An 11,889-nucleotide genomic window follows, 5' to 3' on the forward strand; every position below is an offset into this window, starting at 1 on the left:
CAGTGGTGTTTGTGAGACAAGGGCAGATCCGGAAAGGGCTCACAAGCTACACAAGAGGCGTTAGAAGCTAAGGGGTTCTTCTACATAGAAGATCATAGGAAATCCCAGGACATAGTATCTATAATACTGTAATAAACTCACATAGTTGCTGTCTCAAACTCCAAACTCCACACAGTTGTCACTGACTAGCTGGATATTAATTTCCTGGTGAGCAAACAATTTCTGCACTTACAGTATTCACATAAATTAATAAATACATTTTACAATAAATCTCATGAATGCTATTCATGTCAAATAGTTGTGTGTTCTACTTGTAGCCCTGGTTGTCCTGAACATAAAATGGTAAAACACTTCATTGTGAGGCTAAATATAAGGACTGGACATGCAGATACATGAAAATACGATATTTGCTGGGGTCTCAGGTGTCGGGACTGAGGTCGTTCCACGAAATGTGTGGCTTTTTGCATTCCTTTGATATTTTAAAGTGGAACTGAAAGCATTTTAGCAACATGAAATCTTATTAAAATCTGTTCAAATGGTGCGACAGGGTAGCCTAGTGGTTAGAGTGTTGGACTAGTAACTGAAAGGTTGCAAGTTCAAATCCCTGAGCTGACAAGGTACACATCTGTTGTTCTGCCTCTGAACAGGCAGTTAACCTACTGTTCATAGGCTGTCATTGCAAATAAGAATTTGTTCTTAACTGACTTGCCTAGTTAAATAAATGTAGAAAATATATATCCCCAGGAAGAATATGACACTTCAGTTGTATTTTACATTTTCTGACAAGATGTGGTGATTTTCATGTTTTCATAAATTCTAAGAATGTTTGGTGAATTACGTATTCTAAGGCATTTGTGAAAATTCTACAGCAAAATATACTGGGAAATCGGACGTGAGTTTGGACAATTAATGGACACTGCAGTAAATAAAACCTAATGAAAACATCTGTCTTGTCAAGGACCGGAGTCCACGCAGACCGGTGCGCCATAGCCAATCAGACCTACAATAGGCCTCCATGCAGACAAGCCATTTGTCATCACTCACTTTGAACTGGACTGTGTGTTTACAGGCAGTAGCAACAGAGTGACTTTAGACCATTAGAACGAATTCGCCAAAAGTCACAAAATACACCTGGATGGAATTCTGCAAATATGTAAATACCACGGGAGTCCTCTTACATTTGGGAACTTTACAGTCCTATTGATCAAACAACCATGAAATTATATCTTATGCACATCAACAACAACAAGACCAACAACTAACGCTTGCCAGAGCAAGATGAGCTAAAATCTAATGAAGGAACATTAGATAAGCCCTCTCAAACTTCTTCAGCTTGGTGGCAGTCAAAATTGCACTGTAAAACGATGGGGAATTGTAGCATACTCATCCTTCTGCAGCTTGCAGCCAATGCATGCTTGTCCCAACCAAGCACCCAAGCTAACTGGCTAAAGTTGACAAGCTTGATTATTATAGTATTTTTTTAAATTAACCTTTTGATATGGGAAAAAAATGTTTTAGTTCAACATGTGCTATTTCTGACAGAATGTTAAAATTAGGTGAAATCAGAAGTTTTTTTTCACCAAGTTACGCATCTCTAAAGGCACCGAACTGGTGGAACAACTCAGCTACTAACTACCTCAGTGACTTTCAGTAGAGTAGCAACTGGGTTGGTGCAAAGTCAAGGCGCTGTTCACTTCAATTCATCACTGTGAATGAAGGGGAGACAAAACTTTCAATTAAATTCTGGCTAACCCAACCTGTTACTGTTGAATGTGATTAGAACGGTGTTATAGTGTGCTGTTAAGGGAGGGAGGATGGTGCTGTGACTACGGCGGGTAAGACGTTATCTACACTCTTAGAAAATAAGGTTCTTTGGTTGTCCCCATAGGAGAACCCTTTTTGGTTCAAGTAAGAACTCTTCTGGGTTCCATTCAGCATAGCATCCACTCTGATATGCCTGCTGGCTCCATCTCTCTGGATGTCTGTCTCCTCTCTGTCTCCCAGCAAAGGCATGCAGAGATATTATTAAGGCAGTGTTTTAGCATTCACTTCCAGTTGTTCTCACTCTAACCCTGTGGAATCATACAATGGGGATAAGAAGAGGCCCACAATGGTATGCTTTTCTGTTGGCATTAACAAATGTGTCTTCCTCCTCGTCGCTGCTACCCTGGAATCCCCTCTCGGCCGGGCTTTCAATAACACACACGCTTTTAATTACTCCCTTCGAGGGAATGTCTCTATTCATTCATCTAGTGAGGTGGAGAGCCAGGGGCTCTGGAATACTGTGAGCTTGGTAAAAGGTGTGAGTGAGAGAGAGAGAGAGAGAGAGAGAGAGAGAGAGAGAGAGAGAGAGAGAGAGAGAGAGAGAGAGAGAGAGAGAGAGAGAGAGAGAGAGAGAGTCACGATGTGTGTATGAAAGCAGTGCATATTAAACAGAGGTGTGTGAAAGTGGAGTGACTATGTGTGTGTGATAGAAAAGAGTGTTTGTATATTAATAAATCATCCGAGTAGCCAGGTAGTGCCTGGCACTAACCCCACTGAAGGCCTTACTGGAGTGGTGCAACAGCTGACTAATGGCTACTAATGGAAGGAGTCACCAACCACTGCGGAGTTTCCCACTTATAGAGGCTTAGCGAGTGCGATGTCCTGTTCCTTACCTCCTACTCCCCTCATAAAACTATCCTGATCTTGCAAGCTTACATTCTGTTTAGCGAAACAGAATGAAAGCTTGGAGGTCAGGATGGATCGTACGAGGCCAACTCCCCACCCCTATTCAAGCCACAAACAGTTTGGCTTCATTAAAGTTCAGTTGAAAGTTATTTTGGTGTCACAAGCCCCCAGCTGTTGTGTTCAGTGTGCTTTTATGCTCCGTCTACAAAACAAAATGTATTAGGAAACATAGAGCAGGCTCAAATATTAATGCCATTATTACTCTACTCAAACATTAGCAAGTATTCACATCAGCAAAGTGTCTATTACCCCAGATTGATAAGCCATGGTAGCCAGCCAGGTGGGTGCCACAGCATTGGTAGTAGTGGGAGATTTTGACATTGATCTCTATTATGGATAGACACTAGCAAGTGATCACTTCGGCTAGGGTGTTCCTCTAAAGAGTAAGGCTTTTCCCTCAATCACACTCCAGCAAAAAGGAACATAAATTGAAACCATTATCGTTCATTACTGTATGTAAACACTAGCACATCAGCTAGGGGCATTTTTCCCAGGAAATAATCCAGTGTTTTTCGTACTATAACTTTAGTCTACACAGTAGCTCTGTGGACAGGATGTAGAGTCTGGACCCACCTTGACGAGGTCCTCCAGGTCGGAGGAGTTGACACAGGCGTGCAGCGACAGGAAGTCCAGTTTCTCGGCCAAGATGGCCAGCTTCTGTTGGCTCTCGTGGGGCTGCTCCAGTGCCCGGAACACCAGGGCTCCCACAATGAGGTAGAGCACCACCAGGAAGAAGATGACAGATACCGTCTTCCACCTCATGACAGTGAAGCGTGTGGTGTCGTATTCGTCCTCGGGGGAGTTCAGGACCACCGGCTTGGCAGCCGAGAAGGAGAGGCGGGGCTTGGAGTTGTGAGCGGCAGACTTTGGGTCAAGGAGATCAGGTGGGGCCACTGTAAGAGCGGAATCATTACCATTGGCTGTTAACTGGGATGTCAATAATCATTGGTCATTGATCACTTTGTTGTGGCCTCTCTTGTAAACCCATCTCTCTAATGAAAAGGTTTACTTCATTAAACTGATAAACTGGTAAATTAAAGTTCTGTCACACCCTGATCTGTTTCACCTGTCCTTGTGCTTGTCTCCACTCCCTCCAGGTGTCGCCCATCTTCCCCTCTGTGGATTTATACCTGTGTTTTCTGTCTGTCTGTGCCAGTTCGTCTTGTTTGTCAAGCTTACCAGCGTTTGTCCTGTCAGCTCCTGTCTTTTCCCAGCCTCTCTTTTTTTCATCCTCCTGGTTTTTGACCCTTGCCTGTCGTGACCCTGTACCTGCTCGCCTGACCACTCTGCCTGTCCCTGATCCTGAGCCTGTCCCTGATCCTGAGCCCTGATGTTACAATAAACATTGTTACTTCACACAGTCTGCACTTGGGTCTTAACTTGATACCTGATAAGTTCAATATTTTGTGTTAAGCCTTAGCTAAAGATGCAACAACAGCATTATTAAATTATGGTGATAGAACTAATCATAAGATAAAAATGATTATGTGGGCCACTAAAACCATATTTGCAATTGCAAATTGCAATCATCTATGGCCTTAGCAGTACTCAGACATGAATGCAGATGCAGGAGGACATCTCACAGGGCAGGTGACGTGAATCAAGTAAATTCCGGTTGAGGGACGACTGCTTGTTGTTCGATGTTCACGACCTTGATTAAAAAGGGATTCCGTTTTCATTTTCTCTCAGCCGTTTTAACAATCCTAGTAACAAAGTCCGGGTTACACACTAGTTTTATTATTGCACTATCTTACATCGGTTTTTAGAACGGGTAGCTTTTTAGGCTACACTCTTTCTTGCATCCTGATCTACTAGACTACCTGTGAGTTGCACCTTAGAACATTTGACCTGTCAACGAAGATAATCCCATTTGTGTTATTGATATCCAGCTAGTACATCAATTGGTATAGCTGCTTTTAGTGATTACACACCAGCGTTGCTGGAAATTAGCTTGCAAAAAAAGTAATAGTCCGCCGGAAACCAGAAGTTAAATAAAATTCAGTTTAAACTTGCTCTGTCGATTGTCTGTAGGTTTGGTCCTTATGCAGGGGGGAATTTGAGAAAAAACAAACATCTAATGGAATGTATAATTAAACAAAATGTACAAACTTGTTTGTTGTAGACCCATGCTGTTCCTCAGTGAAGCCAGTTCCTCTCTGCTTACCTCGTATCAAAATAAAAGTCCCACACAAGTTCTTGCTTTTTTGTGCAGGTATGGTACACATGCAGGAACTGTATTTTGACATTAGCTAAGCAGAGAGGAAGTGGGTCTACAACAGACCCACGTTTGGAAAGTCTGTTTTAATAGAGCTCGTCAGCTTGTAATTCTCAAACCCAAAAATGAGTTACCTCTGGATGGTTCAGCCATTCCTATGGGGAAAACGAATGGGGAAAGAATATGGTTTTGGGATAAACGCCGAAAATAAGGTCTGAAAATAACACAGGCTTATTAGATAATATCAGTCAGTTAACATGACCTTTATAAATAATGAAGCCTATGTGCTATGTGTGTTTTTTTTATGTATTTTTCAACCTTGACCATTTTTCTCCCCAATTTTGTGATATCCAATTGGTAATTACAATATTGCTGCAACTCCTCTACAGACTTGAGAGAAGCAAAGGTCAAGAGCCATGCGTCCTCCAAAACACAACCCTGATTTTTGACACACAGCCGCACCAACGTGTCAGAGGAAACACCATCCAGCTGGCGACTGAGGTCAGCTTGCAGGTGCCCTGCCCGCCACAAGGAGTCGCTAGAGCACGATAGGACAAGGAAATCCCGGCCGGCCAAACCCTCCCCCCCTGTCACTGCTGGCAGTGACACAGCCTGGGACCGAATCCGGGTCTGTAGTGATGCCTCAAACACTGCAAGTGCATTAGACTGCTTCGCTACTCGGGAGGCCTGTGTACTTTATTTATTACATAAATACGAACAGAATTCACAAAAAGTGACATTAGCTGATGAAGATTATCTCATAGAACAAAACATAGAAGATCTCCTAAGCCTATGTTTACCACAGGCCTTATTTTCAGCATTTATCCAAAAACTACATACATTTTTCCATAGGCTTCGTCCAACCAACCATGGCGGAGTTAATACCAACAAAGAAAATGCCATTAGTATTGCTCTCTATTTATGTTTTATTAGATGTTTTTTCTCCATTTCCCCCCTTCATAAGGACCAACCCTACAGACAATCAGACAATTAGCAGAGTAAGTTGAACACGAACCTGCCAAGCTTCTTTACACACAGCTGCACCAACGTGTCAGAGGAAACACCATAGATGCAGAAAGTACACAACATATTGGGTACATTTCTGCAGCAATTAAGAGCATTGAAGCGCGAGGCTCAACTTCTCCAACGTTTTGGTGCCCTAGCTACCACACTGTGAACAGTGTGAAGCAAATCTGTGCCCATGCGCAGATACTGTGTGTGACTGAAGTCTTGCATCTCATGGTGCTACTCATGGCAACGTCATTTCACTGAGTCTACCTTTAACTTCTAGCTGACTATTTTGTTTTTTTCAAGCTAATTCCTAGCAATGCTAGTGTGTAAATATAAGTGTTGCTAAAAGCAGCTACAACTGGTAAGGCTTGTTGGTTCTTAAAACTTCTTCAGGATTGGTGGTTCCCCTGTGGGACAGTTGAGCTAACGTAGGCTAATGCGATTAGAATGAGGTTGTAAGTAACAAGAACGTTTCCCAGGATATAGACATATCTGATATCGTCAGAAAGCTTAAATTCTTGTTAATCTAACTGCACTGTCCAATTTACAGTAGCTATTACAGTGAAATAATACCATGCTATTTTTTGAGAAGAGTGCACAGTTTTGAACATGACAAGTTATTAATAAACAAATTAGGCACATTTGGGCAGTCTTGATACAAAAGTTTGAACAGAAATACAATGGTTCATTGGATCACACTGAAACTTTGCACATACACTGCTGACATCTAGTGACCAATATCTAAGTTGCACCTGGGCTGGAATAATACATGATGGCCTTTCTCTTGCAATTCAAAGATGATGGTACAAAAAAAAGTGTTTTTCTTTTTTTCTTTTACTAGATCTAATGTGTTATATTCTCCTACATTCCTTTCACGTTTCCACAAACTTCAGTGTTTCCTTTCAAATGATACCAAGAAAATGCCTATCCTTGCTTCATGGCTTGAGCTACAGGCAGTTAGATTTGGGTATGTCCTTTTAGGCAAAAATTGCAAAAATGGGCCCGATCCTTAATGACAAAAGAAATCAATGTTCTAATGGCATTGGTTTGCTAGGAGTACATTTTACTTTAAATGTTTTGTCATTTAGCAGACACTTTTATCCAGAGAGATTTACAATTAGTATAATTGCTAGGTTATTTACATCTATGCCAGGGTGGCAGGGTAGCCTGGTGGTTAGAGTGTTGGACTAGTAACCGAAAGGTTGCAAGTTCAAATCCCTGAGCTGGCAAGGTACAAATCTGTCGTTCTGCCACCGAACAGGCAGTTAACCCACTGTTCCTAGGCCGTCATTGAAAATAAGAATTTGTTCTTAACTGACTTGCCTGGTTAAATAAAGGTAAAATAAAAATAAATAAAAAATTCCCCATCCCTGAAAGTGTCAACCCTTATTTGAAATGTTAACATTCACACCCTGGCACAGTTTCAGTAAAAAACTGAGGGATGGGGCTGGAGAAATGCAACCACTCTCAAATCTATAGACTATGTTATGGATGCAAGGATTGACCACCCATTATATCAAAATTATAGTTGTAACTATGTTTTTAGGCCACACAGTGGTTGTTTGGATTTAGATTGTTTACAAATATTTGAGTAAAACAAGTTTAGGCCTATATTTTGGGTTCTGACGGGGTATGACAGTTGGAAGAGGCTCATGAGGCATGTATACCTTATATTTTTCAAGACTCAATGAGTATATAATTGATTTATAAGTCCAGAAATGGTTGTAGCAACTAAAGATTGCCCCATTAAATTTAAATGGAACAATTTACATAAACAAATGCATTTACCATATTATAAAATGTATCAGAAGGACAATACCAAAGATACATTTGCTCTATTTCTGAAGAACAAGGATTATCTCTCTGTAATTCGTGACAGAAAAGGACCTCGGACCACTGTACTGTCAAAAAATGTAACATTACAAGAAAAAAAATGAAAAGCAAAGATTGAAACAAGGGCTTCATCTGTATTGTGCATCAAATGTGGTTTCGCCATTATTAACAAATACGCCCATGCATTTTTAATCTCTTGTTAAATTAAACATCCTCAATTTCACACAAGGCAGACAAACCGATAACAAGCGTTACGAGTCTGTATTAATACATAATGACAAGGATTTTTAAAGGAACAAGGATAACGTCTCTTGGCGATTGTAGCCGATACGGTAGGCTATTATCTCGTGAATAAAATGAATTATCTACTTGTCATAATTGTTTCCCACTCATACATATCGTAGCTTGATGCGTTTAAGATTTTAGAAAAGCACCCAATGACGTCCGTTGTGCACAACTAACTATCCACTTGATGTTTTGAGTTTGAGCCGTTTTTAATCGGATAACTGTCTCTATTGCACATGGTTAAAATCGAATAGGTCCATTGAATAGAATAACAGGCTACGCATCGAATAACCCAGATTTTCTCATTGTCAAATAATTGGCTGCCAAAACTAAACTAAACAATAGAACAACACCAAACACTGGACACGCGGAAGGACACCACCAATTGTTTCACTGTACCTGGGCATGGTCTTTTCCTCCAAAGCAACGGTTTTCTGAATAATATTAAACGATCTGAGAAAGGCACCGTAGACTGACCAGCTGGTGGGAGTGAGTCACGCAACATGCGATTTGAATATCAACCCACGGTAGGCTACAGTGGTCTAGCCTAGGCTACTTATCATGCTTCTGAATTTCAAAATGAGTGGGTATCGCACTTACTTCTTCTCTACCAAATACCCTTTTCTTGCTGTTCCTCATCGGCAGAGATTTCCAAATGTAGGCCTAAATATCTTACTGTTTTAAATTCTCCTCTCTCCGTGATGAGAGCTCGGTGCATCAAGGGTCGCAATTCTCCACATGGTTTTGGGGAGGCGTACTTCCCACATAAAAGTCTTCTTACTCTCTGCTCTCGTCTTGGTCCAGTTTATAATCTCCCAATTAAATATTTGTCAGTACGCCGCGTTACCATTTAATGGTGCGCGAAGATGGAGCGTGAAACCATAGCGGGAGATCGGAGAGGAACACACGGTTCCAAGAAATCCGTCCAGTTCTTTCCAGCCATAGTGCCCGGGGAAGAACGCATAAATCTCTTTCAGATTATGTGTTTTCGCTGGCGAGCGACGGTGTGGCAAATGCACTGGATGTGCCAAACTGAACTAACTCATATGGGGTTATAATGAAGACGGGCGCTCACAATTCTAGCGTGCTTGGAGTTCGAACCCACGTGAGAACTCAAAGACGGGTTCTTTTCTGAAAAAATGTACAGTATGACAGTTTTTTTTATGTTCTTCATCCCTTTGAAGAGCTGAACTGCATCCTAGTACTGGTCTTTCTGCCTTGCCTGTATTCTTCTCTGTGGTGTACACTGTGTCCATCAAAGGAACAACATCCTAGAGTATCAGTTAGAATGTGCTGTGTTGCTCCCTCCTCCTTCAGTAATGCTGGGTAAAAGGTCACATTACTTATTCAACATAGGTTTTCTATCGATTCATTGCGTGTTCTATGTTGTGCATGTCTAATGTAGGCCAAAGTACATGACTTAATCAGAGGTTATCGCCCTAACACTTAATTTTGACATTCTGTCATACATGTATGTTCTGTTTATGTCTATGGCCAGCTGGTCTTAATGGTTTAGTGATGGAGTAAGACAGGTTCACATCTGGGAGGATGTGTGTGTGTTTCTTAATCATTCTGCACATAACTCAGCTTCACTAACTTCACCCCCTTTATCTCTCACGGCCTCTAAGAGCCTGCACAGGCATACCTGTCTAAATGTTTTGTTTTTGCATTGTGCTTAATAAAGAGAAAGAGAAAGAGGCCCAGTTATGGTGTTGTCCCCCGAGATATGGTTCTTGGCTCTCTTTCTGGTCTATTTGAACAACCCTGATTTAGCAAGTATTATCTTGTAGTCTACGGCAGGTCCATAGGCCGGATCTTGTAGCATCTGTTTGGGAAAAGTTCACAGATATTGTCTCTGGTTCAATTCAAAAGGACTTATTGAAAATCCCATTTGTGCTTAAAGTGACAAAATATATAATTGCCCGCTGTCCCCTTCTCCTCAAGAGAAATCCAATAACTAATGCTCTGTGTGACTTGAGCCCTCCTCTCACTGCTCTCCCTTCCCCCTCTATCTTTCTCACACTCCACATCCTCAAAGCTGACTTTTTTTATTTTTCACCGTACACAAGTCTTCAAATCGGTCATTTCCCCCACGTATATTCATTAGTCTGCAGGTGTGAATGTGTATGCATTAGTGCTTATATTTAATGAAACCACATGACTATTTTTCTAGACATAATTACCATATTTCCATACTATGATTTTGGACCGTAGGTAGTTGATGTGACCCACGTTCAGGTGTACCTCTGCTGGCTACACTCACTGGTCATGCCGGGAGTCTGTGGCCCACTCTAATATGTTCAGATGCACCCGTGTTGCACTACATTTGAAGTATGGATAGCACTCACTCATGAATCAATAATTCTTCTCAACTAAAGGTACTTGGGTTTTAAGTGATCATTGACAATCTCTATCTGAGCTTGGTTTGTGTCTCAATGGATTTTAAAAGCTACAGTATATCTCTCTTTGTGTGCTCTCCCACGTCATCACAAATACCAATTGACATGATGTGTGATATCACTATGGTTTAAAACCCCTCTAGCCTTCTTAACTCTAGGTTGCCATGAAAGTTAAAGATACAAGGTAAGGAGTATTGGAACCAAGCCTGAGTGTTTGTGGTAATCATCTTACCTTGTATTCATTATCTTTGATTCCTTGATGCCCTTCCAGACTCCCTCAGCCTACCCAAGGACGTCAGAGGACAAAAATCAGTTAACCACCTAACTGAGGAACTCAATTTAACCTTGCGCAATACCCTAGATGCAGTTTCACCCCTAAAAACAAAACATATTTGTCATAAGCAACTAGCTCCCTGGTATACAGAAAATACCCGAGCTCTGAAGCAGGCTTCCAGAAAATTGGAGCGGAAATGGCGCCACTGTCACACCCTGACCATAGTTTGCTTTGTATGTTTCTATGTTTTGTTTGGTCAGGGTGTGATCTGAGTGGGCATTCTATGTTACATGTCTAGTTTGTCTATTTCTATGTTTGGCCTGATATGGTTCTCAATCAGAGGCAGGTGTTAGTCATTGTCTCTGATTGGGAACCATATTTAGGTAGCCTGTTTGGTGTTGGGTTTTTGTGGGTGATTGTTCCTGTCTCTGTGTTTGCACCAGATAGGGCTGTTTTTGGTTTTCCACGTTTATTGTTTTGTAGTGTTCATCTTTTTTTTTATTAAACATGAATCAATATTACCACGCTGCGTTTTGGTCCGCCTCTCCTTCACCATAAGAAAACCGTTACAGCCACACCAAACTGGAAGTCTTCCGACTAGCTTGGAAAGATAGTACCGTGCAGTGTCTAAGAGCCCTCACTCTTGCTCGATCATCCTATTTTTCCAACTTAAATGAGGAAAATAAGAACAATCTGAAATGTATTTTTGATAACTAAAAGGCAGCATTCCCCATGAGAGGATGGCTTTCACTTCAGCAGTAATAAATTCATGAACTTCTTTGAGGAAAAGATCATGATCATTAGAAAGCAAATTACGGACTCCTCTTTAAATCTGCGTATTCCTCCAAAGCTCAGTTGTCCTGAGTCTGCACAACTCTGCCAGGACCTAGGATCAAGGGAGACACTCAAGTGTTTTAGTACTATATCTCTTGACACAATGCTGAAAATAATCATGGCCTCTAAACCTTCAAGCTGCATACTGGACCCTATTCCAACTCAACTACTGAAAGAGCTGCTTCCTGTGCTTGGCCCTCCTATGTTGAACATAATAAACAGCTCTCTATCCATCGGATGTGTACCAAACTCACTAAAAGTGGCAGGAATAAAGCCTCTTTTGAAAAAGCCAAACCTTGACCCAGAAA

At 41.3% G+C, this 11,889-nt stretch overlaps 1 protein-coding gene across 1 annotated transcript in view; it reads right to left on the bottom strand.

The window, feature by feature from the left end:
• Positions 1–8,506, bottom strand: part of LOC135557698 (potassium channel subfamily K member 2-like) — a 52,009-nt gene extending 43,503 nt beyond the window's left edge. Inside the window, exons 1-2 of the mRNA XM_064991220.1 lie at positions 8,474–8,506; positions 3,304–3,623 (exon numbers count right to left, since the gene is read on the bottom strand). Of these exons, the coding sequence (XP_064847292.1) occupies positions 3,304–3,492 (189 nt within the window). The 5' untranslated portion in view covers positions 3,493–3,623; positions 8,474–8,506. The remainder of the gene's footprint in view (positions 1–3,303; positions 3,624–8,473) is intronic.
• Positions 8,507–11,889: the final 3,383 nt, after the last annotated feature.

This window comes from Oncorhynchus masou, chromosome 16 (genome assembly GCF_036934945.1).
Source record: "Oncorhynchus masou masou isolate Uvic2021 chromosome 16, UVic_Omas_1.1, whole genome shotgun sequence".
Taxonomy (NCBI): Eukaryota; Metazoa; Chordata; class Actinopteri; order Salmoniformes; family Salmonidae; genus Oncorhynchus; species Oncorhynchus masou.